General features: G+C 46.8%; 1 protein-coding gene across 2 annotated transcripts in view; it reads right to left on the bottom strand.

Moving 5' to 3' along the window:
- The window catches only part of LOC137546744 (glutathione S-transferase Mu 1-like), a 34,875-nt gene extending 11,332 nt beyond the window's left edge, over window positions 1–23,543 (bottom strand). Inside the window, exons 1-4 of one of the 2 annotated variants that reach the window (XM_068269527.1) lie at window positions 23,436–23,543; window positions 23,269–23,344; window positions 10,213–10,277; window positions 7,725–7,806 (exon numbers count right to left, since the gene is read on the bottom strand). In XM_068269527.1, coding sequence (XP_068125628.1) covers window positions 7,725–7,806; window positions 10,213–10,277; window positions 23,269–23,344; window positions 23,436–23,468 — 256 coding nt within the window. In that variant the 5' untranslated portion in view covers window positions 23,469–23,543. Of the gene's footprint in view, window positions 1–7,724; window positions 7,807–10,212; window positions 10,278–13,888; window positions 14,117–23,268; window positions 23,345–23,435 lie in introns of those variants that run through there. The other variant, XM_068269528.1, reaches the window with a different exon arrangement.
- Between the last annotated feature and the right edge of the window lie 2,706 nt (window positions 23,544–26,249).

The raw sequence follows: 26,249 nt of genomic DNA, 5'->3' as shown, positions 1-26,249 counted from the left end.
GAACAAGCCTACAGTCCCCATCTCATTTGTTACCAGGGACTACCTGTACCATTCACTGTGCATTGCTACAGCAAGTAAATCTGCTTGTCATATGACTGTACTTTAGCTGGGATATTTTGGTTACTCTATGCAGTAACTTCAGATCATTTTTAAACCAATAACTGCATTCTACACAAGTCTTATAGGTTTTCCCTTTGTTCACCATTTTCTATACACAACTCCTCCTGTTTTAGGAGGACAATGAAACGGTCCACACATTTTCACCTTAGTCTACAGTCTCAGTCCCTGGGGTGGACTACTGAAAACCCCTTTTTTGCCATTGATTGAGACATTTTTAACTCTCTGCCACTCGTTTTCAAGCTGCACGCCTCAAACTCAGACCACATATTGTTGGGGTCAACCTGAATAAAAAGCTGTCATTCATATTTTGGGAACTTATCTGTTGGCTCCGCCCACTTTCTCTATGGAGTTCAATGAGTATTAAAAGGCAGAGACCCAAATGCACAGTCAGTCACTAGGTGACTGGGGTAAACCAAGCCACACTTAATATATCTATATCTAGTTCTCTCATAAACCCTTTGTGTCTGAATATATACACAGATTCTGAAATTTTACACTATGGTTCCCACTAGATCTTTGCCATGGTTAGAATTAGTGGTTTATATAACAGTAATGATGCCCCAGAAATGTTCAGGCTGCAGTCACACTTGTCTGTTTTTGTGTCTGTTTTCTGCAAAGGGTTGTTTAGAAGAGGGTCTATGAAGCGGTAGCATGTGGCAGACTACAATCCTAAAGAAAGGAAGGGGGGTGGGGAACACAAAAGACTCCTATTAGACCTACCGGTAATGGAGTTTCTAATTGCCATCCGGGACAATCCGAGATCTGGTCCCGCCCAGGATCTGGGGAAACATAACCCCAAGAAGATTAAAAGCCCCCGCCCTCCCTCAAACCTCAGTGCGTCTAAAAAGTACCTATGACTAGAAACACCAAGATGAAGGAGATAAAAAAAAATCTATACACCAAATAGTGACCCCTATAATCCCTCTGTGGAATTAACTCTAAATAGCGAAAAAGGTGCGAGTCAGGAAAGGGAAGGGTACTAAGCGTTGTCCCGGATGGCAATTAGAAACTCCATTACCGGTAGGTCTAATAGGAATCTTTCTCTAATTGCCATCCGGGACAATCCGAGAGATAGACAAGAAAGTCCTTTAAGAACCTTAAAGGCTCACCTAGGGAGGGACCACCGCCTGTAGCACCTTTCTGCCAAACGACTGGTCCTGCTGAGACAGCACATCCACTCTGTAGTGCTTGATAGTTGACGTGCTCGACCATGTTGCCGCCTGGCATATCTGTTGAATGGTGGCCCCTGCTCTTTCTGCACATGATGTGGATAATGACCTGGTCGAATGGGCTTTAATGTTGACTGGTGCTGGACAATTACTACTTTCGTATGCTAGGGAAATAGCTTGTCTCACCCATCTGGCTATAGTCTGTTTGGATGCCTGAAGACCCCTATTCTTCCCTGAAAATAGTACTAAAAGGCTGCTAGATCTACGGAATTCCCTGGATCTATTAAGGTAAATCAAAAGACACCTCCTGACATCCAAGCAGTGAAAACCCTTCTCCTTTTCTCCCGAGGGATTTGAACAGAAGGATGGAAGAATAATTTCCTGAGATCTGTGAAATTCTGATGCTACCTTAGGCAGGTAGGCCGGATCTAATCTTAACCTGACATTATCTGGATATATGATCAAAAAAGGGTCTTTAATGGATAATGCATGGAGATCGCTCAAACGTCTAGCCGACGTAATCGCAATTAGAAAAGCCAGTTTAAGGGTCAGAAACTTTATGTCAATATCCTCCAGAGGCTCGAAGGGAGCCTTAATGAGACTGTTCAAAACTAAAGATAAATTCCATTCTGGAAATATCTTTTGTTTAACTGGAGTCGATCTTTGTAGTGCTTTAAAGAAATTCTTTACCAATTCCTCCTGTGCTAAATGTCTGTCCAATAGGATCGACAACGCCGAACACTGGACCTTAAGTGTACTAGGAGCTAACTTCATATCAAATCCGTCTTGAAGAAAATCTAAGACAGAACTGGTCAAGTGCTGCTCTTTAGAACGAACCCGACACCATGATGAGTATACTTTCCATACTTTGCGATAGATCTTCTGAGTTACTGGCTTTCTACACTTTAAAAGCGTGTCAATAACCTTCTCAGAAAGACCTTTGTCTCTCAGAATCACCCTCTCAGGATCCAGGCGGCCAGTCTGAATAACTGAGGCCTGGGATGAACCAGGGGACCCTGGATCAGTAAATCCGGACGAACGGGTAGTGGAAAAGGAGGTTCCACCGCCATCTTTAGTATAGTTGCGTACCATGGTCGCTTTGGCCATTGGGGAGCTATGAGGATTAGTTTCCCCACCTCCCCCTGAAACTTCACCAGAACCTGTGGAAGGAGGGCAATCGGGGGAAACGCATAACTCAACCTGAACCCCCAAGGGAGATTTAGGGCATCCAATCCCATAGAACCCTGGCTTTTGTGAAGGGAGAAAAACCGTTTTACCTTCGCGTTCTCCGGGGAAGCGAAAAGATCTATCTCCGGAATTCCGAATTTGTCTGTCACTAACTGGAAAGCTTCCGGATGAAGTTCCCATTCCGCTTGACTGACCTGCTGACGGCTCAAGCAGTCTGCTTCCACATTGAGGACACCCCTTATGTGAACCGCAGACAAGGACAGAATCCGAGGTTCTATCCAGCAAAAAATTTCCAACGACAGAAGCATTAGATCCCTGGATCTCGTGCCTCCTTGCTTTGATAGGTAAGCCACGGTCGTGACATTGTCCGAAAAAACCAAGACGTGATTCCCTTCTATCTGAGAGTGAAAAGATAGAAGGGCCCTTTGAACTGCCAGAAGTTCCCTGAAATTGGATGACTTTTCTTATCGAACAGGGCCAACTTCCCTGGACATGATGACCCATGGAAGTCGCCCCCCAGCCCCATGAACTTGCATCCGTAAAGATTTTTATCGGATCGTACTGCCTCCAAAACCTCCCCTGATTTAGATTTTGATTCTTCAGCCACCAAGATAGACTGACCTTTACTGTCTCTGGGATGAAAATTGGGAGATCTAGAGTCTGTTGGGATTTGTCCCAATTGGCTAGTAGTAATGCCTGAAGCTCCCTGCCATGAGCTTGAGCCCAAGTGACCGCCGGAATTGCTGATGAAAATAGACCTAGCACTCGCATGATCAGACGAAGAGGGCACATCTCTCTTGTAAGCAAATTGCTTACCTCTGCTTGAATCTTTGCGATCTTCCCTGAAGGTAAGTAAATCTTCCTGTCTATAGAATTTATTTTGTACCCCAGAAAAGTAATCTCCTGAACAGGAGTCTGGGATGATTTTTCGTAATTCACTATCCATCCCACCTCTGTTAACATTCTGATTGCAATGTCCCTGTGGGATATGACTAAGTCCTTTGTCTCTGCAAAAATAAGTAGGTCGTCCAGATATGGAACAATTGATATCCCCTGGAGCCCCATTTCTTTCATGACTTCCGCTAGTACCTTCGTAAAAATTTGAGGTGCTGATGCTATTCCAAAGGGCATAGTCTGGAACTGAAAGTGCCATATGTGGGAGTGGTCCTTTATTGCGAACCTCAAAAATCTGATGTGGAGGAAAAATAGGAATGTGCAGATAAGCGTCTCGGAGGTCTATTGAGACGAAAAATTCCTTGCCCTGTAAGAGAGCTCTCACAGAGTAGATGCTCTCCATCCGAAACTTTTTGTACACCAGAAACGGATTGAGAGATTTCAGATTCAGGATAAACCTGAACTCCCCGCTGGTTTTCTTCACCAGAAACACGTGGGAGTAGTATCCCTGGAATTCTTCCTGGGGAACTATCAAAATTACTCTTTTTTCTAAAAGTTTTTGAATCTCCACTTCCAAACCCCTGGCCTTTTCTGGGTCTCTTGGAATCGGGTTCAAAAACCTCCTTTGAGGGGGAAGACTGGAAAACTGAAGACGATAGCCCTGCTTTATAATTCGTAACACAAAAGGATCGGGATTCAATTTCTCCCATTCTAACCGAAAATAAATCAGTCTTCCCCCCACCGGTAAAAAGTCATTTATTGCTTTTGGGGGGTTCAGTCTTACCAAGAGTGAATCCCCCTCTGCCTCTCCCCTTCGGAAAGGACCATTTTCTCTGCACATTCTTATTTTTTGATTGCTCCACCGTTTGTTTGTTGGGAACCAAAGGTCTCTTCCCCCTAAACGTCTTCCTCTTATTTGGGAGCTGTTTGCCTTTTTCTGCTGAGCGAGACAAAACCTCATCTAACCCTGATCCGAACAAAAGGTTTCCCTCAAAAGGAATAGAACAAAGTCTATTCTTTGATGTCTGGTCCCCTTCCCAGGCTTTCAGCCATATAGCCCTTCTGGCCGAGTTAACAAGCGCTGTAGTACGCGCTGAAACCCGAATGAGTTCAGTAACCGCATCCGCTAAAAACGCGACTGCCCTAAGGACAACCGGCAACGAAGCTGCATAATCCTTAAGTGGAACACCCTTAGAAATTTGATCGATGAGATTATCCATCCAAATTCTAAGGTTCCTGGCAATACAGGTGGCTGAAATACCTGGGATGAAACCAAACGCTGCTGACTCCCAGGCTTTTTAAAGAAGGGAATCAACCTTTTTGTCCATCACGTCCTTAAGAACTCCTGCGTCTTCAAAAGACAGGTCGGAGTCCTTGGAATATTTGGACAAGGAGGCATCCAATTTTGGACACTTTGTCCATTTATCAATATCTGTTTGTTCAAAAGGGTATTTTCTCTTTGCAGATTTGGGAATAAATAGAGGCCTCTCAGGATTCTGCCATTGGGAGGTAATAATTTCCTGGAGAGTTTTATGTATGGGAAAAACTCTGCCTTTAGTCTGTCCCAAACCCGAATAGACTTGATCCTGAGGGGTTAAATCTGGAACAGATTCCTTAATCTCGCAAAAAAAGTGGGATCAGCGCATCACCAGGCCGCCTCTGAATGGCCTCAGCTCAGAGATGCGCTGAGCCCCCCCAGAAACTGCAAACGCACCTTGAACCCAAACAGAGGCTCTGCATATACACCAAAGAAAAACTATTAAGTGGGAGCAGCTGACCAGAAATAAATCAATCAAACATAGCAAAGAAATGAACAGCGCTACTTAAAAACAGATGAGTGCTTACCTGCAAAAAAGTGCACACCCCACTCATGGGATTCAAATACACAATGAGCATACACATGACCTGTCTACCACTTGGAGGATGTTAGTTTCCACTAACAATTTGCAATTTGTTAGGTACTCGTCCCTCCCACTATTGAAGAAGTCTTTCCTCCTTGGGAGGGGACCTAACACTAACTAAATTCTACCTATGCATATGCATAGCCTGGGCGCGCTACCAGTAAAATTGAGAATTGCGCAAAAAAAGTGGGATCAGCGCATCACCAGGCCGCCTCTGAATGGCCTCAGCTCAGAGATGCGCTGAGCCCCCCCAGAAACTGCAAACGCACCTTGAACCCAAACAGAGGCTCTGCATATACACCAAAGAAAAAACTATTAAGTGGGAGCAGCTGACCAGAAATAAATCAATCAAACATAGCAAAGAAATGAACAGCGCTACTTAAAAACAGATGAGTGCGATCCCACTTTTTTTGCGCAATTCTCAATTTTACTGGTAGCGCGCCCAGGCTATGCATATGCATAGGTAGAATTTAGTGTTAGGTCCCCTCCCAAGGAGGAAAGACTTCTTCGATAGTGGGAGGGACGAGTACCTAACAAATTGCAAATTGTTAGTGGAAACTAACATCCTCCAAGTGGTAGACAGGTCATGTGTATGCTCATTGTGTATTTGAATCCCATGAGTGGGGTGTGCACTTTTTTGCAGGTAAGCACTCATCTGTTTTTAAGTAGCGCTGTTCATTTCTTTGCTATGTTAGATTCCTTAATCTGTTCCGTAGTGTAGACAGCCTTAAGCAGCTCAGAAGAGTCATCGGGAGTGAACAAGAACCTTGGAGTCTTTCCTTATCTGAATCCTCTGACTGAAACTGTTCCCTTTCCTCCTGAGAAATAGAAACCCCCTCCTCCTCTGCCTCAACATCCTCCTCCTCGCCCCCCAAAATATCCAAGGCGGAAGGTTGGGAAAATAAATCTGAAGAGGACCCTGGAAGGGGCTGACTAGCAGGGGGGACGAATGATTCTTTAAATTTGTCCAATGTTTCCTGCATATTTTTATTTACAGCTTCCATAACACCCTTAAGTATATCCGTGGAATGAGAAGCTACAATGGCATCAGTACATCCCTGACATAAGTTCCTAGGGGCATCTAATGCAATCTTACTGCTACATAAGCCACATCTTTTATAAGTCTTGGTCTGAGCAGAAGATTTTAGATCAGTCTTTGTCTAAAAAGAAACAAGCAAAGACAAAAAGACCTGAGAATGCCATCATTCATAAAACACATGGTATGAAAAGTAAGCCTCATCCTCCACTGGAGGCTTACCCCACTTGTACCCGATGGCTGCACCTGCGATGAGGGTTTAGGAGCAGGACCCGCAGAATCTGACTCCCGCTGTGGCTGCTGCTGCGGCTGCTCTCCCCTCTGCTGAGACATCCTTCCACGCTGCGGAAGATTGCAGGTGTAATGGAGACGCCAGGAGTCTGCTTGAATGCTTCCTGGGTCTCACGGCCCGCCCACTTCCGGCCCCCGTACTACCTCACTTCCGGGGGCCGATCAGAGAGCGGCTGCGCCTTGCAGAGCCGGCCTCTGAGAAGGGACGAGCAGTGTAACGGCCATACACCACACGGAAGCCGTTACCCGCCGCGTGTGGAGGTCTGCAGCCGGCGTCCCCTCTGTTCCGCCCAAGCTGCCTCACCTCCCGTCATGAACTCACCCTGCGGTGAGTAGATAAAAAATAAAAAATAATGCACACGGAGCTTGCCTTCCTGGGTGTTTCCGTCACGGAAACACAGATGAACTGAGGTTTGAGGGAGGGCGGGGGCTTTTAATCTTCTTGGGGTTATGTTTCCCCAGATCCTGGGCGGGACCGGATCTCGGATTGTCCCGGATGGCAATTAGAGAAAAACCCATAAGCAATGATCAATCGACTGGATTACTACTGCAGAAAGGCAAACAGTTATGGTTTCAGAACATACATACATACTATACATATACTTATGCTGGGCATACACGGCCTCGATTATGCGCCGGATCGAGCCGCTGGGTCATCGGACCTGTCGGATATTATCAATCGAGCCATCAGCAGCTCGATTGATAAGGAGAAACCGCTCCGTGTATGCCCAGCATAATGCTGGGAATACACCATACAATTTTCTGTTAGATTCTTCTGTTAGATTTTCTGCATAATTAGATTATTTTCTGTAGAGAATGGACATTATCTCTGGTGCATGGTCTTCTGTTTATATCCTGCTGAGTAGAACATTGCCTAATTGCTCGGCAGATAGATGGTAAGAGATACATTTCCAACATGTTGAACTTTATCTGGCAGGTAAATCTAACAGAAATGTTTATATAGTGTATCCCCAGCATAAAGGCACCGATCACATACCTTAACGCAAGTCTCAGCAAAGAAAAAAAATAGAAATATAGGAAAATATGGAAGCAAATACAAAAGTAAAAAGTACAGAGGTCTAACACAGCATTAAGACCTGGACAAAGTCTGAAGTGGATACCTACACAATCCATGCTTGCGTGCAATATAGCGCAGGATAGTATTACTCTGTGTCAGTTTAACATCTCCATCTATCAGGTATGGCAGCTGCAAAACATCAAAATTAGCATCTAATGTCAGTTACAGAATTTACAAAGTGTGTAAGTATGTTGGAAGCGTGCCTGTAGCCATAGTTACCGTTACCTTCTCCAGCAGCAGTCCTCCAGCCTCCTCTGCAGTATTGAACTCACCACAAGACTGCTGAGCTTTGCTGTGGTCACATGACCGTGAGCCCCAGAGCTTTCGCAGGGAGTTTGAAGCCACAGGGAAAGATGCGAGGACTGCTGCTAGAGCCAGGAGAGGCAACTATATTTTACAGGCATGCATCCAATTTGTACTCTGCAGTACATACATAATTTGTTGCTTTGTGTGTGCTCTAAATGGGGGCTGCAGGAAGATATTGGGGGTACTCATTAGGTAACCATTTTGCCCGTTTTCTAAATTCAATAGTGGGGTGGGGGGGATGGGTTGAGCTTAAACAGAGAACATTTTTCCTTATACTTCCATGGCAGCATCTATGGGTAGTTGCTCCGCCCTCTACCCCCCATTGGACACGTGGATAAATTAAAGCTACCCCCCCCCCCCCCCCCCCCGGCAGGTGTGTTTTTCGTCCTCAACTCAGACAGGATAATTTGCTGTGCACATCTAACCGGCCACTCCTTGTGGTTTTGTACCAGGTTCAGCCTCTCCTGGTTGGGCTCTGTGATTGCTAAAGGCAGTCCTGTAGCAGGTCCCTATTCTACTGATCTTGAGGGACTAGGACAGCTCTGTTTTTGGGGGGCTGTCAGGAAGGAGGACTAAATGTCACCCATGGTTCAAAGCTGCTCCATCTCTTGCTGCAATGACTAAAGGTCATTCTGGCATGGATCCCATTCCTACCTGCTAATTGTATTGGGCGCAGCGGTGGTTTTCTTCTGACTTCCGCCTTCGGCGGAGTCGGAGAGGCCTCTAGCGCGAGCGTGCTAGCTGTGGAGAGGCGAGCTTCTGCGGCAACGTCACTTCTAGTTGCACGCCAAGCAACCGGAAGTGTCCCATGCGTGGGTACGCCCAGGGGGAGGTCAGGATGCGGCTTAAAGGAAGTGCCTCATTCAGCGGCCGGCGTCCTGCTTAACCACAAGCGGTTTGGACGTTGGTCGCAGTTTACAGGACAAACTTAAAGAGACTCCGTAACAAAAATTGCATCCTGTTTTTTATCATCCTACATGTTCCAAAAGCTATTCTAATGTGTTCTGGCTAACTGCAGCACTTTCTACTATGACAGTCTCTGTAATAAATCAATGCATCTTTCCCCTGTCAGACTTGTCGGCCTGTGTCTGGAAGGCTGCCAAGTTCTTCAGTGTTGTGGTTCTGCTATGAACTCACCCTTTCTGGCCCCTCTATGCACACTGCCTGTGTGTTATTTAGATGAGAGAAGAGAGAAGCTGCTCTAATCAGCTGGATAAATCGTCCTCTGAGCTGGCTGGGCTTTCACATACTGAGGAATTACAAACAAGGGCAAAGCTGTTTGCAAGAAGAAAAGAGCAGCCTGAAACTTCAGTGCATGGGGGAAAGAAACACACAAATGATCTCTTGAGATTCAAAAGGAAGGCTGTATACAGCCTGCTTGTGTATGGATGTATTTTCTATGTGTGGACATACTGTACATCAACCTACTCCCTGTTTTGGTGGCCATTTTGTTTGTTTACAAACAAACTTTTTAAAACTGTTTTTAACCACTTTTAATGCGGCGAGGAGCGGCGAAATTGTGTCAGAGGGTAATAGGAGATGTCCCCTAACGCACTGGTATGTTTACTTTTGAGCGATTTTAACAATACAGATTCTCTTCAAATCACACTTCTCAGGATTTCTGGTAGGAGATTTCTGGTAGGTGCTTTACTGTTGCAATTTAAAGTTAGAGATGGCTAATAGGTTTAGCTAGACCCAAGGTGATTAATTAGTAATGATTCCCCATCCCTCCACAGACGCTGCAGATTCCTCTTTAGGGGAACCATGGATCCAAATGCGCCATCTAATGATCAGCCTAGGTCTAATAGGTAATAGGTGCACAAGGTAAGTATAGATTTGGTTATCCTAAAAGAGTGCAGAAGACTAAGACAGTCTGTCTCCTGACAGCTCCAGAAACCAGCCAGAAGAGCCTTCAGAGGACATAGTGGAGTTTTCTCAGCATGCCTCAAAATCTTTATCACCCAGAAGACTCGACTCAGGAGCATACTCCTGGCATTCTCAAAGTGCCAGATCTGCAGCCACTAGGACATGCTCTATAGGCAGTAGCAGCAGGGAGTCCCAAGGTCTCCTACTGAATAGGTGCTAACTTACTGAACAGGCAGAGCTGAGATTTGAACCCAGGTTGTCTGTGTCAGAGGCAGAGCCCTTAACCATTACACTACACAGGTTGGTCAAAGTGCGACCAGATACAGAGACACACCACCGTAACTTTACCAAGGCATCACTTACATTGGGAAAATCCAAGCCAAGTTTTTCCTTTTCATCCAGCCACTCACTCTTGTCATAATCTGGTGCTGTAAAAACAGGATTCACATAAAATGATGCAACAGAAAATTTAAATAAAGTGTTCACAGTCGCAACACATACACTGCAGGAGTAGGTTTGTTTCTGCACGAACTTGCAGGACCGATTTATAAAAGACGGTCATTCATAGTGTTAAAAGTGAATCTCAATTCTTGACTGGCCTATTATATCCTTCAGATTGTATGCAGCTTCTGACAAGGGCTATACAGTGGTTTGTTGCTTTTGACAAGTCACTCAACGTAGTATTGGCAATAGCAGACATTAGTAACAACCCCCAGGAACCTAAAGTCAAATATTGTGGCGCAAGTCTACTTTAACCTCTTGAGGACAACAGTGCTGAACCCCCTTAAAGACCAGGCTGTGTTTTGTGTAATTGGCCACTGCAGCTTTACAGAGAACCAGAGGTGTGTTTGAAGAATGTTATCTGCATACAGAGGCTGGATCTGCCTATACAGCCCAGCCTCTGCTATCCCAAACCCCCCTAAGGTCCCCCTGCACTCTGCAATCAGACAAATCACAGCCGGGCTGTGCTTACATCTGTAGTTTCAGTCTCGGCTGCTCCCCCACCTCCTGCAGAGCTCAGGTCCCTGCCCCCGTCCCTTCCCTCCAATCAGCAGGGAGGGAAGGGATGCAGGCGGGGACCGGAGTTCTGCAGGAGGCGGGGAGAGCAGCAGACTAACACTATAGAGATAAGCACAGCCCGCTGCGACCCAGCTGTGATTTATGAGGGATTGCAGAGTGCAGGGGGACCTTAGGGGGGTTTGTGATAGCAACCGAGGCTGGGCTGTATAGGCAGATCCAGCCTCTGTATGCAGATAACATTCTTCAAACCCACCTCGGGTTCTCTTTAATGCTGGACACACACCATGCGTTTCCGTGTTCGATGCGTCCATCGATATGCGTCGATTTGATTTCCGACATGTCCAATTCGCGGTTCGATGGATCGTTAGGTCGATTTGCCATACTTTACATGGCATTCGACCTAAAAATAATCGAAATGCGCTCAGAAATCGAATCAACGCGTATTGACGGACGTGTGCGACGCGGTAACTCATGGTGTGTATTCAGCATAAGGCCTAGCTGCAGTGCCACACAACACAGCACACTAGTGATCTCTCCCCCCCCCCCCCCCCCCCCTTTTCTCTGCACCAACAGAGCGCTCTGTTGGTGGGGTCTGATTTCCCGCCACCCCCCTTTTTTTTAAAAAAAATATTTATGTTATGCTTTTTTTAATGTGTTTTACTATTTCTTTTTTCATCATCATCATCATCATCATCATCATCATCCCCAGCTGGCCAATCCTGGCGATCGGCTGTCATAGGCTTCTGCCCAGGGCTGTGGAGTCGGTACAAAAATCCACCGACTCCAACTCCTCAGTTTAGAAATTCCACCGACTCAGACTCCTCCAATTTGCTTATTACAGTATTGTTGATTGAAAGTATGTTACATGAGTCGTCTCTTAACTGGCAACGCTTAGGAATTTTAAAAGACAACTGAAGTGAGAAGGATGTGTAGACTGCCATATTTATTCCCTTTAGTCAAAGACTAAAGGTGGGTACACAGATCAGATAAGTCTTTGGAAAATGAAAGATCACAGACCAATTTTACCCCCTTCCATGTAGTATGAGAGCCATACCTACACAGTCTATTGAGCTGAACTCTCCAGATAAAAATCTTTGCAAAATGCTGAAAACAAGGATGCTGTACACATGCAAAAGATCAGTATCTGCAAAAGATCTGCAAAAGGCATTGATAGTCCATGATATCTGCAGATCTCACACACCTTGTTTAATGGGCAATCTGCAGATCAGATCCACCAGGATGGATCTTCAGACCTGCAGATAATTGTCTGATCTGCAGATGAATGTCAGTTAAAAAAAAAGGTGTGTATGATATCTGCAGATATCAGACTATGAATGCATTTTGCAGGAACTGATCTTTTGCATGTGTACAGCATCCTTGTTTTTAGCACCTTGCAAAGAATGGGGAGTTCAGCTCAATAGAATACTGTGTAGCGCATGTTCATATACTACATGGAAGGGGGTAAAATTGGTATGTGATCTTTCATTTTCCAAAGACTTTTATCCGATGTGTGTACCTACCTTTAAACTAGACCTTGGTAAGAGTACTTGAAAAAGATACAGACCGGAACAAAAACATGGATCAGGCCCTAGGCAATGTAACTGGGTACATGAAAGAATGATATGCAGGTACTCTGCAGGGGAATGAGGAGATTATTCCTCTATTACACATTCTTCATGCACAATCTGAACCAGGTTTATAGGTGATCGACAACACCTCTGTTCAATGTGCACAACTTACTCAGTTGATTCCCTGCAGCTCTGTGGGGAGTGCATATGTAGAGTATAGTACTACTGTGTAACAAAGTAAACCTGAGACAGATGAAATTAGTTTTATACATACCTGGGGCTTCCTTCAGCCCTCTTCAGGCTTAACAGTCCCTCGCTGTCCTCCTCCGCCACCTGGATCTTCTGCTATGAGTCCAGGTACTTGAGCCAGTCTGGCATAATGTGCATGCACACACTCCGCCGCCGGGAGCGTACTACACCTGCACAGCACTATTGCGCAGGCGTAGAATGCTCCTGGCTGTAAAAGCGGCATGCGGCCGGACCGCGCTGACTGGCTGAATTACCGGGACTGATAGCAGAAGATCCAGGTGACGGAGAACAGCGAGGGACTGATTGCAGTGTTCTCCCCAGAATTTTTTTCCAGCCGGGTGGCATGAAAAAGTAGCCGGGTGGGAAATTATGGTCACGATGGGTGGGGAAAGAGGGTGATGTCTGCTACTACTAGGTGAGAATGGACAGGGAGGATCATGCTGGGGAGAAGAGTAGGTGGAGCACGCTGGTTGTTACCTGGTGAGGTAATCATGCTAGGCATTTCCGATAGGGAGAGAGGATTACACTAAGTGATGCTAATGGAGAAAGGCATCTTGCACTGAATGTTTTGATGTGCAATCCGATAAAGTGCTGCCAAAGCCGGATTCATACCAGAAAGGGGCTGTAGACAGGGTGACTAATTTAGGCCCAAAACCACACATCCCCACAGACTGTTTTGTTATCTAACTCAAAAAGTCTCACAATAGTTTTGGCTGTCATAGCAGTAGCAAACCCAGTGTAGACATGCTTGTTTGTCTATGCTAAACAGCATGCACTACAAAGGAAAATAAAAGTGCTTGGGGGTTTCTGCTGTGGCTTCTACCCTTAAAAATCAAGCACTAGTAAACAAACATACATACTGTATACAGGAAATACAGTATATAGAGGAGAGAGGAGGGTTCAGTAGAAGAAGTGAATATAAGGAATAGGTGTGAGTGTCTGGGAGGGAGATAGATTCTTTGAGGGACAGAGAGAGTGTGTGAAAAGGACTGGGAAAGGGGAAAGAAAAACAGAGGGAGAAAGTGTGTGAGAGAGAAATGTATAAGAGGGAGACAGACAAATGCAGAAAAGAAAATGTTTGTGAGTGGACAGCACACTGCAGGAAGTCTGCAGACTGATGTCCAGGACAGCCAGCTATGTAACCTCTCCGGGCAGAGCAGTGGGGGAAGGGAAGCAGTAGTGGCTGTAAAGTTGTTTAATACCTGTCTCGGTAGCACAGAGACGGCAGCTGACAGTCATCACAAGGATTCCCTTGCTGGGGGACCATTACTGCTATCAGATAGCCATCTGCCCTGTGGCTGCTCTCCCCGGAATGAACGAGCGCCGCTCCACGCTGTTCTCTGTGCGGTGACCTCTGATCGGGGGAGGCTGGGGAACGTGCTGGGAAATGTCCTGCATGAGGGGAAGACAGGAGGAGGAGAGCCGTTCTCTGCACTACTCACTCAGGCAGATCAGTGAGTGAGTGACTCATCAGAGGGAACACAGCAAGCCCACGTCCTCAGTTCTTTCTCTGTGTGCTCCTCCTTCAAAGCTCCCGTGGTCTGGCTTGTAATGTCAGGAGCTGAGGAGGAGGGCGGAGATTGTGTCAGAGTGACAGCGGCCAGCTCCAATGCCACAGCCGCTGAGCACTGTGCTGGACGAGTGTGGAGAACGGCAAACGCGCTGCTGACAGGGAGTGATCACAGCAGCCGGGCGGGGACTGACCACCAGCCGGGCGCTCCGCCCAGTTAAAAGGCTCTGGGGAGAACACTGTGATTGGCTTATATACTGTAGTCACAGATATGTATATCTGACTTTAAAAATACGGAGACTGCTTTATTGAAGCAGCACAAGTAACCAATTTTGATTGGTTCATTTCATTTTTGTGGACTAAGCACAGCTATCACTGTATACATAAATTTATGACTATTATCTGAGAAATAGAACATTTTATCATATTTTCTAATTACAATTTAAATTCATTAGGAGTCGGAGCATTTTTACCCCCGACTGACTCCAGGCACCCAAAATTGCTCCGACTCCAACTCCACAGCCCTGTTTCTGCCTATGAGAGCCGATAGCTCCCTAGTGCCCTTGGGGGACAGCAGTGTCAGTACAGCGCTGCTGCTGATCGAAGCGCTGTACTGTGTAAATAGACGGCAATTACACCATCTTACAGGTGGCGCTGAAGCTCAACTGTCATGACAACAGCAGGCGATCTCACCAGGAGGAAGCAGAGCCCTGGAGGAGAGGAAGAATGGCGGCCGACGTCGGGATCCCCCAGGATGTACAAACACCCACTGCATGCTATACTCTGCACACAGCCTCAGGCTGCCAAAGAGGTTAAGGCTGCCATATTTTCTTTTAAACAATACCAGTTGCCTGGCAGCCATGCTGATCTATTTGGCTGCAGTAGTGTCTAAATCACACCAGAAAAGCATGCAGTTTATCAAAAACACATGATGTGCTGCATGCTTGTTCAGGGTCTATGGCTAAAAGTACTAGACGCAGAGGATCAGCAGGGCTGCCAGGCAACTGGCACTGCCTAAAAGGAAATATGGCATCCTCCATATACCTCTTGCTTCAGTTGTCCTTTAAGTCAGAGGTGCCCAAACTTTTTTTTGGCTTGCGAGATACTCAAGTTAGCCAGTCAAAATTACCCATGTACAATTTTAGAATCATATGTACAAAAGATTAGCATAAACCCACATACAAATTTACATGCAAACTTTTGCCAATCAGAAAAATCATACACGAACATGTCACACTGCAGTGGAAACGTAGCCTAACGCCCCTTTTCCACAGGCAGTTGAACTGTGTGCTCAGCAAACAGTTACCAGGCAGCAGCAAGCAGTTGAGGTTTGAGAGGCATTTCACTGCCTGTGGAAAAGGGGTGTACTTGAATGTGCAGACAAGAACAATGCAATTTTCTGACAGATTTACCATCAGATCAATCATTTCCAACATGTCTGATCTGATTTCCAATCGATTTTCCATAGAAGCGAACAGAAAATCAATTGGACAGGTTGGAAATAATCCCATCTGATGTAAATCAGTCAGAAAATTGCATCGTGTGTACCTAAGCATAAGAGTGACATGCAGGCACTCTGCAGGAGAATGAGGGGTTTTCCTCCTCTAGAGCAGTGGTTCTCAACCTTTTTAGTACATGTACCCCTTTGTGAGTCAACCCTAGGCAAATGTACCCCCTACCGAAAGCATGCCATGGTGAAAGAGTGAGCGTGGTAATTACATGATGTGGGTGGAGCCAAATACTAGCGAAATACAGGTAGTCCCTGGTTATCAAATGAGATAAGGACCATAGCCCTTTTTAACCCGAATCCATTCTTTTGTACCCCTCTGTTCTCCCTATGTCTCGTCTCCCTCTGTGTCACCACATCTCCCTGTATTCTCTGTTCTCCCTGTGCCTCTTTTGACCCCCTTTGTGTCACCTCTGTTCCCATTTTCTCCCCCTCTAGGTCCCAGTGTCACCTCTTGACCCAGTCCTAGCTAGGTATAGAAGACCCCCATACGGGCAACCAGGAAAGGTAGCAAGGTACAGGTGCCCCCAGTATAGCTAAGCCAGGTACAGATGCCATAGTGTAGGCAGAGTTATAGGTGCTCCAGTGTAGAGAGGCATGTACAGGTGGTGCCCCAGTGTAGGTAGCAAGCTATAGGTGCCGCAGAATAGATTAGCCAGGTGCAGGTGGTGCCCCATTGTAGTTAACGAGTCTATAGGTGCTCCAGTATAGATAGCCAGGTAGTGCCCCAGTATAATCTACGTAGCCCCATTCCCACGCAGACTCCTCTCGCTGCGTCTTCCTGTTATGGTTACTTCCGGCAGCAACTCTAACGTCATGGGATGCTGCTGGGTAACCATGGCGACAGGAGTCCATGCGGGAACGGGGCCAAGTAAGTTGCTGCGCCTCACCGACACTGCCTGTCCTGCCCGACACTTCTCTCCTGGGGGGAAAGATCGACCATTTTGTCTGCAGCCCCTGGGGGGACTCCCTGACAGCTGCCGATGTACCCCCAGTGTCCGCGGACCCCAGGTTGAGAACCACTACTCTAGAGTATTACAATTCTTTAAGCACAATCTGAACCAGGTTTACACATGACAGACAACACCTCTGATCAGTGTGCACAACATTCTCAATCTCAACAGCTCTGCAGGGAGTGCACACATATAGTACTGGTGTGTAACTTAATTTGCAGTCACCAACCTAAAATTTACAACATCTCAAATTTATGAATTTCACAAGCAAAGGGAGAACATAAATTTGCATCAATGCCAAATTTGCAATTCATTGGCCATGCCTAGTATTGATACAACTACGGTATAGATATACAGATATATAAAAGATTCCTGTGTACAGATATACACAGTCACAATCAGATAGGTATATCCAACTTTAAAAATATATGTTGACTGCTTTACTGCAGCAACACAAATAACTTTGGTTTATTACTTCATTTTGTTGACTAATCACTGCTATTACTGTACAAGTTATTTATGCCGACTTATCTGGGAACATTGTCATATTTTCTCTTTTAATGAATCGTTAAATTTATTAGGAGTCTGCATTTTTTTCCCTGACTCCAGCTACCCAAAAATTTCTCCAACTCCACAGCCCTGGTTTGGTTTACTGAAAACATTTACTGTATTTTTTGGACTATAAGACTCACTTTTTCTCCTGCAAAAGTGGGGGAAAAAATTCACTGCGTCTTATAGTCCAAATGCAGGGAGTTCCTGACTTGTGATTGCCTGCCAATACGAACCTCCAATTGGCTGCAATGTTGGGGACTCCCTGTACTGTGCCCATGGAGAGGAGGACACAGGCGGACAAGTGGACTGGAGGACAAAGGGGCATAGAGGACACAAGGGGAACACAAAGGGGCATAGAGGAGGACACAAAGTGGACAGAGGCAGAAACATGGGGAACAGGAGGACACAAGAGGTACAGAGGGGGCATAATCCATAAGATGCCCCTTCACCATGAATGCACCAGGTTTAGTATACATTTTTCCCCTGGTTTTTGTCCTCTAAACCTAGGTGCGTCTTATGGTCAGGAGCGTCTTATAGTCCGAAAAATAAGGTAAATGCTGTGGATTTCACATATATGCAAATACACATTAAACTATGGAAGACCACCAATTTTCACTTTAGCTCATGGGACCTACTGGTGTCGTAAAAGCATTACACAGACTCCTTAACTCAACATTGAAAACCAGCACTCTAACTCAATTCCAAGATACACTAATCACAAACAGGAATACCCAGAACCACCTGGAAGGTATAAAGAGCTAAGAGACCAAAAAGCCTATCAAAAATCAAAGCCAGAAATAATTTAGCCTACTTAAAAACAGAAGGTATTTGTGATAGTTCAGCAAAAAATAAATAAAGTTAACCAATGTCCTCTAAATTGGCTTTAGAATACAACAGACATGCAACCGCAGTATTACATTGCAAGCTCCTCCGAGTGACAGAGACAAGACTGCACTAGTCTAGTTTAGGAGACCCAGCAGGAAACCACCCTGGGAAAGTCTGCTAATGTGATTGGTTAGACAGCACCCTCTCAGACTGCTAGGTTTCAGATAGTTTGTACAGTTACACCCACACTACAATTGTGCTATAATATGAGAACTGTTCCCTACGAGGTTTCCTGCTGGATCCCCTAGACTAGTCTAGTGCTGGCAAGACCACATAATCTGTAAAGCACTGCAGAACATGTAAGCATAAAAAAAAAAAAAATTGACATGAAGTAGATGTTAAATGTTTTCAACCATCCTCCAAGTGGACCCTGGTATTCCAAACACTACTGGGCATATTGAATATGGAAAAAAAAAAAAAAAAAAAAAAACACCACACCTGAACATAAATTGTAGAATAACTTTTTGGTGGTGGCAAGATGTCACGCTTTAAAATTTGCATGTACTCAGGGCTGGACTTACCATAACACAATAAGATTTTCTCAGCATTTACTGTCGTCGATTTTCATTCATTTCTATGAGAAATCAATCAGAAAAACTAGATCCAATCACCGCCGTAATACATACCCCCCAGGGATCCCACGATGGTGCAGCCTCCCAATCAGCTCCAGGCTTCGCTATGGGGAGGATCGGGACTGCGCATGACATGTCGATCGCCATAGCAACAGTGAAGCTGGATCGTGAAGCTGTGGCTCTCGCGGGATCACAGATGGGTAAATATTACCGGCAGCGTTCGGGGGGGGGGGGGGGGTGTTAGTTGGCAGGACTTACGAGGCCAAATTAGTCAAAAAAGTTAATTACCTGTATAATTTTTTACGCCATGGAGGACGCCGTCCGTGCCGATCCCCCCGCTCATTAGCCCCCCGGGCTGGCTCCCGACCCCACGGCCCGGGCTCCCCTGCCTCTCCCAAAATGTTCGCTTCCTCTGACTGCGGCTGCGCGGTCCGCATAGCCGCGAGGCGGCTGCGCAGCTCTAGGGCCAACCTCCCCGATCCACGCTACGTAACGTGGATCGGGGAGGTTGGCCCTAGAGCTGTGCAGCCGCACTCGCTGCTATGCGGACTGCGCAGCTGCGGCCAGAGGAAGCAGCCATTTTGGGAGAGGCAGGGGAGCCGGCCCGGGGGCTAATGAGCGAGGGGACCCGGCGGATCGGCACGGAGGGCGCGGACGGCGTCCTCCGTGCAGTATTATACAGGTAATTAACTTTGACTAATTTGGCCTCGTAAGTCCTTTAGGCATATAGCGGAACTTGCTTTAAAGGGGAACTTCAGCCTAAACAAACATACTGTCATTAAGTTACATTAGTTATGTTAATTAGAATAGATAGGTAATATGTCTTGCCCACCCTGTTTTAAAAGAACAGGCAAATGTTTGTGATTCATGGGGGCTGCCATCTTTTTGGTTGAAAGGAGGTGACAGGGAGCGGGAGACAGTTCCAACTATCCTGTGTCCTGATTACCCCTCCCATCTGCACACGCTAGGCTTCAAATATCAAATTAAAAATGTAAAAAAAAAAAATTTGCACCAAAACAGCAGAACGAGAACAACATCAGAATTCCCATCATGCTTTGCACAGCTTCAGGGGATAAAAGCCAGGGCAGTTTTCTTCTGTGCAGCTAAAAATGAGGCTTGTATAAGAGAAAAAGTTCTGATGCTGTGAAACTTAAAGAAACACCAGGCCTTTTCAGTTCTGCTGAGTCGATTTAGTCCGGAGGTTCACTTTAAAAAAAAAAATAAAATCCTCCCGTGGATGCAGCCTCTAAAACTGTGTACTGCCAGGGAGGTTAAGAGATGTTACTCACCTGGACATACATGGCATACTGATGAATGGGCTTGACGGCTCACCCTGCTGCCACACAAATTCAGGGGTGTATGTGTCTGGCAGTTGCCAGATTCCAAAATTACCCTATGCAGACTATAGCATTACGGCTATAGCCACACCAAGCTTTGGCGCTGTGCGTTCCTGCAGCAGGCACCAAAATTCCCTGCTTCCCTCCCCTGGGTCTTGGCAAGCCACTGACAAGATCTACCTTCTTGGGGGCACCTCTAGCTACTTTATACTGAAGATAGCTCTCGCTACCTAATACTAAGGGGCACCTGTAGCTACCTATGACCTGTAAAGGAGAAGTGACAGCAGGATCAACCAGCACACATGCAGTGCAGTTTGTTGAGTGTTTGAGGTACATGGAGGGCCTGAACATCTGTGACTTTAGGCTCTTGTGATGTAAATCCGGGCATGCACATACTAGAGATGCGAAGTTCGGCTCTTTTCAATGATCCGGATGATTCAAATCTGATCATTGAAAAGTTCCGGTTCTTTGATCCGAATCTTGGATCATTTTACCACGGAAGCATTCAGGGGTGAAATGACTAGCAGGACAGGACTTTCCCTGCGGTGGACAGAGAAGGGGAGGGGGGGTTGGACACAGAAGGGGAGAAGATGGGCAGAGAGTGGACAGAGAAGGGAGGAGGGACAAGCAGAGAGCAGTTTGCACACAATAACCACATGCTGCAATCATGCTTTACATATATTTCACCTATATGTTCATATGTATACTTTAAATGCAAACATCGCACAGTGAAAGAAAGCATTCCCAGAAGTGAAGTGCAGCTGTTTAGAGCAGTGCAGGAGGATCATATTGCACAGTGCCTGCCCTGTCCTAGCCCAGCACGCTGCCTGCAGTTACTGAGCTGTGCCAAAAGTTTCCAATTTGTTCACTGTGCACAACTAGGAACAGACAGCCTATAATGAGCAGCACATTATAGCCAGTATGTGTGCTCCTACACATATCTGGCAGTGGCACCGATGTCCCCTCATCTACCCCTGTCCCTGCAAGCTCCCCTCCAACTCAGTGATCCATCTCTGCTATGCTTCCACTCCGCTGCCGCAGAGAGGGGGCGTGTCGCTCATGGCCCCACCCCTTTGCGATCCAAATCACTCATTTTGATGATTCGACTCACAAAAGAGATTCATGATCCGGACAACACTAGCACATACTATGATCAATTAAGCAAGCACAATACATTATGGATATTAGAGATGGGAAGTTCGGATCTTTTCAATGATCCGGATGATTCAAATCGGATCATTGAAAAGATCCGGATCTTTGATCCGAATCTCGGATCATTTCACTACGGAAGCATTTCGGGGGTGAAATGACTAGCAGGACAGGAGAAGGGGAGGGGGGTGGACACAGAGAAGGGGAGAAGATGGACAGAGGGCAGGGAGTGGACAGAGAAGGGAGGAAGGGAGCAGAGAGCAGAAATGTTTGCTTGCACACAATACCCACATGCTGCAACAGGGGAGGACTGGGACCTTTTGGCCTGGGGGGACAACACAAACTAGAGGCCCATTTCACGGCATCCCCAGCCCAAAGCCATATCTTTCTTGTGTGCAAATCTTCAAATTGTGATGACTAACACACACACACACACACACACACACCTTGCCGCCGGGACATGCTGGGAGCGTGGGGCTAGAGGAAGCCCCGGGTAAGTAGCCCTTATTTCATTAAAAATGCCTGATAACTCCTTTAAACAACACCCCCCCCCCCCCCCACACACACACACACAAACCAACCTACCTGGTAATGCCTAACCCCACTCCTGCCCACCCACCATACAAACTACTTGTCTGACACCTACCCCCCCCCCTCCAACTACCTGTTTGACAGTGCCTAACTGCCTGCCTCCCCCCTCCCCTGCTGCTAATCACACCACAAGAAGAAAAGGCAGGCAGGCAGCAAAGTGTGAGTAACTCAGTGACAAGAAGGGTGAAGAAGTACAGAAACAAAATTTATAAAAAACACCTTCTCCTCTGGCAACCTGGACCCGACCTCCTCTATCCTCCTGTCTCCTCAGTCCTACACCTCCTCCTCCTCCACAGCAGCAAGCAGCTATAGGTGGCATCTCCGACTCCCAGCCCCCAGAGTGTCCGACTCCTCCAGCCAGGACAGCCAGCCACTCGTAGCCGCAGCTCCAGGCCCCCAGCCCCCCCCAGCACAGAAAGCTGAAGAGTGAGACAGCTCACTCCGATGACACCGCAGGCACAGCAGCACGTTGCGGGCGGCAATGGCAAGCAGGGTCAACCCACCGGGCCGGAGAGGACCTAAGCTATTTGTGTCCTTGTGCCACTCACATCCACCGCAGGCGCAGCCACGCACAAGGGCACACCACAGCCGGCCGCCTCAGCCCCTTCTCTGATTGGATACTTCAACTTGCCGGGAAATATCGCGCGAGGTTGCGATCCCCACTGCAAACCTGTCACCTGTGGTATGTCTGCAGCCGCTGCGTATAGCAGCGGCTGGCCCTAATTACTTAAGATTCGGGCGGCCCGGGGGGCAATTGCCCCCCGTCCCCCTGGGCCAGTCCTCCCCTGTGCTGCAATCATATACTTTACATATATTTCACCTACATGTACATCTGTACACTTTGAATGTAAAGTAGCACAGTTAAAGAAAGTATTCCCCAAAGCATTCCCAGAAGATAAGTGCAGCTGTTTAGTGCAGGAGGATCATATTGCCCTGCAATCACAGTGCCTGCAAAGTTACTGAGCTGTGCTGAGCCAAAAGCTTCCAATGTGCTCACTGTGCACAACTACGAACAGACAGCCTATAATGAGCAGCACATTTCAGCCAGTTTGTGTGCTCTACACACATCTGGCAGTGGCACCCATGTCCCCTCTCATCTACCTGCTGTCCCTGCAAGGCTGGCTCCCATCCAACAGAGCGATCCATCTCTGCTCTGCTCTGCTTCCAGGACCCCGCTGCCCGCTGATAGGGGGCGTGTCGCTCATGGCCCCGCCCCTTTTGCGATCCGAATCACTCATTTTGATGATTCGACTCACAAAAGCGATTCGGATCAAAGATCCGAATCGTTCATGATCCGAACAACACTAATGGATATGCTTTTTGATCTACAAGAAGCTATATTTGCAGAGGCTCCGGCTATAAAAACGTTAGCATCAGAAGCAAATTATTAATTCACTGACAGCTGCAATAGTAGTTGATCTGGTTGCAACGCTAGCTAATAATTAGCGTTCTAAATATGCTTAGCCCTTTGAAGAAATCTGGTTCGCGCCCGGTTATATCCAGCAACTGTTGTCGTTTATACTCACCCTCCCCTGTGTGATAGAACTTGTCTTCATAGGGAGTTTTTGTGTATTCCAGCGTCAACCGAATGGCGTGAGCAAGCTACACATCGAGAAAAAGGTAAAACCAGTCAAACACTGCTGCCGAAATGTGCCCCGTACTAAGAAACGTTATATTACATCCGATTTCTCACCCCGCGGATTTTCCAATAGCCGAGAATCATCATCTTGCGCAAGTTTCACTGAGCACTCCACCAACCTGAAATCCACAGAGCAACTGAGCCAAGCTCTCAGAGGAAGCTCTCAGAAGAACATGTGCTGTCTGCTGGCCAGGCCAATCAGCGTCCGCCGTTATCCGCCACACCCCCGTCTCTCCCGCCCACGGAACGAAGCCAATGAAGGCAAAGAGCTGCATTGTTTTACAGAACATCCTATAGTCCCCGGCATAAGCGCACGGCTACTTTGCACAGTGCGTGGGTACCTAATTGTTTCAGAAACAGGTGGTAACAGAACGCAGGCAACCGGTGGGATGTTCCAGACTCCTTATAGGAATTGTCAATAATTTTGAGTTGAGGTACATTTTATGGTAATGTAACTTTCTGGAGCTTGCAGTTGGGCTAATTGACATTACTGGCCATCTCTACTAGAGTTGGTTAGCGAGCTGCAAATAATTCTGAGTTTTTGCGGAGTTTTGTCATAAAGCAAATTTATGCAGCTTAAAAACAGACCAATTGAATGCCACCTTGCCGGGATTTGATTGGTCCATTTTGAAAATGCATGTATTTGCATATATATTATTTGCATAATCAACCTAAATTATTTTAGCTCATTGACCATTAACTTTAAAGGGGAAGAGGACCCAGTGAACTTGGATATTCACTGGAGGTCAGCTTTAAGTTTTGATTTGCAGTAGGGGCGTTTCTAGGGTCCCTGGAGATCAGTGGCACCTGTGGGCACCAGGAGGGGAGGCAAAAAATGGGCGTGACCATGCGGTGAGTGGGCGTGGCCATGGGTGGGGCCAAATGTACATGAACTTAGCAGCGGTGTAAGCTACGGATAACGGGCCTGCCCATCGAAATATTGGACGGAGCCCCCTGTCCTTTATTTCGATCATTTACAATCAGTATAGGCATAGATCAAAGATGTATACGCACATACAATTTTGATTGGTCAATCACTGACCCCCAATTTCACACCCCCGTGCAGTAAGTGGGCCAACAGACAATGAATTTTATGAACAGAGCTAAAATTGGCTAATCAAAATTGTATGTGTGTACCAGGCTTTACAGCTAATACTGTACATACTGAAAGTAGCAGGGATCAGCATACAATACAGCTGGTTTACAATCAATAAAGGCACAGAGTAACACCTTACACTGTACACACTGGAGGTAAATCAGCACACAGTGCAAGCACTAGAGAACAGCGTATACTGTACATACTGTAGGCAGCAGAATTCAGCACACTGCAGCTAGCGTGCCAAAAATATGACGATCACGTTGTGTGGCGTGCTTATCGCGCCGCACCAAAAAATTAGTGGGCCATGGACCAGAATATAGGTGTGGTAACGGGTGGAGACAAATTTACATGAACCTAGCAATGGTGGGACATCAGATTAGGACAGTGGTGGCGAACCTTTTGGAGGCCGAGTGCCCAAACTGCAACCCAAAAGTCACTTACCGGTATCTATCGCAAAGTGGCAACAGCAATTTAAACTAAATACTGTACAAACGTTTTAACTCATACATGAACATTATGGAAAATCCAAGTTGAAAATAAACTGTGAAGATAAACAATTTCATCCATCTTACTCCTGAAAAATGTATTCAATTTTTTAGAACCTCCCAGTTTTATTTTCTGTTTTAAAACGCTAAAAAAGTAGGTTTAATGCTATTGTCTCATATGATAAGGATTCAGCTTTTCCCATAGTCTCGCAGTTAGCAATCATGTGACCCCCAACAAGACATATTCAGCAATCATGAGGCCTCCAACAAATCATGAGGCCCCCAACAAGACAAATTCAGCAATCATGAGGCCCCCAACAAGACAAATTCAGCAATCATGAGGCCCCCAACAAATCATGAGGCCCCCAACAAGACAAATTCAGCAATCATGAGGCCCCCAACAAATCATAAGGCTCCCAACAAGACACATTCAGCAGTCATGAGGCACATAAATAGACAGCATTTCACATAAATAGGCAGAATGCCCCCTTAATATGGTAGCCCCCCCAAGTTAGGTAGTGAGTGACAGGGACCCCCAGGTTAGCTAGTGAGTGACAGGCGCCTCCAGTTAGGTAGTGAGTGACAGGGACCCCGATAGTGAGTGACAGGGAGCACCTTTAGGTAGTGAGTGAGTGCCAGGGAGCCCCTTTAGGCAGTGAGTGAGTGCCAGGAAGCCCCTTTAGGCAGTGAGTGAGTGCCAGGGAGCCCCTTTAGGCAGTGAGTGAGTGACAGGAAGCCCCTTTAGGCAGTGAGTGAGTGACAGGAAGCCCCTTTAGGCAGTGAGTGAGTGACAGGGAGCCCCTTTAGGCAGTGAGTGAGTGACAGGGAGCCCCTTTAGGCAGTGAGTGAGTGACAGGGAGCCCCTTTAGGGAGTGAGTGAGTGACAGGGAGCCCCTTTAGGGAGTGAGTGACAGGGAGCCCCTTTAGGGAGTGAGTGAGTGACAGGGAGCCCCTTTAGGGAGTGAGTGAGTGACAGGGAGCCCCTTTAGGGAGTGAGTGAGTGACAGGGAGCCCCTTTAGGGAGTGGGTGCGTGACAGGGAGCCCCTTTAGGGAGTGGGTGCGTGACAGGGAGCCCCTTTAGGGAGTGGGTGCGTGACAGGGAGCCCCTTTAGGGAGTGGGTGCGTGCCAGGGAGCCCCTTTAGGGAGTGGGTGCGTGCCAGGGAGCCCCTTTAGGGAGTGGGTGCGTGCCAGGGAGCCCCTTTAGGGAGTGAGTGAGTGCCAGGGGAGCCCCTTTAGGGAGTGAGTGAGTGCCAGGGGAGCCCCTTTAGGGAGTGAGTGAGTG

The sequence above is a fragment of the Hyperolius riggenbachi genome, chromosome 2, assembly GCF_040937935.1.
Source record: "Hyperolius riggenbachi isolate aHypRig1 chromosome 2, aHypRig1.pri, whole genome shotgun sequence".
NCBI classification, from domain to species: Eukaryota; Metazoa; Chordata; class Amphibia; order Anura; family Hyperoliidae; genus Hyperolius; species Hyperolius riggenbachi.
Note: the sequence above shows the minus strand (reverse complement) of the source record. Positions and strands in the feature narration are given on the sequence as shown.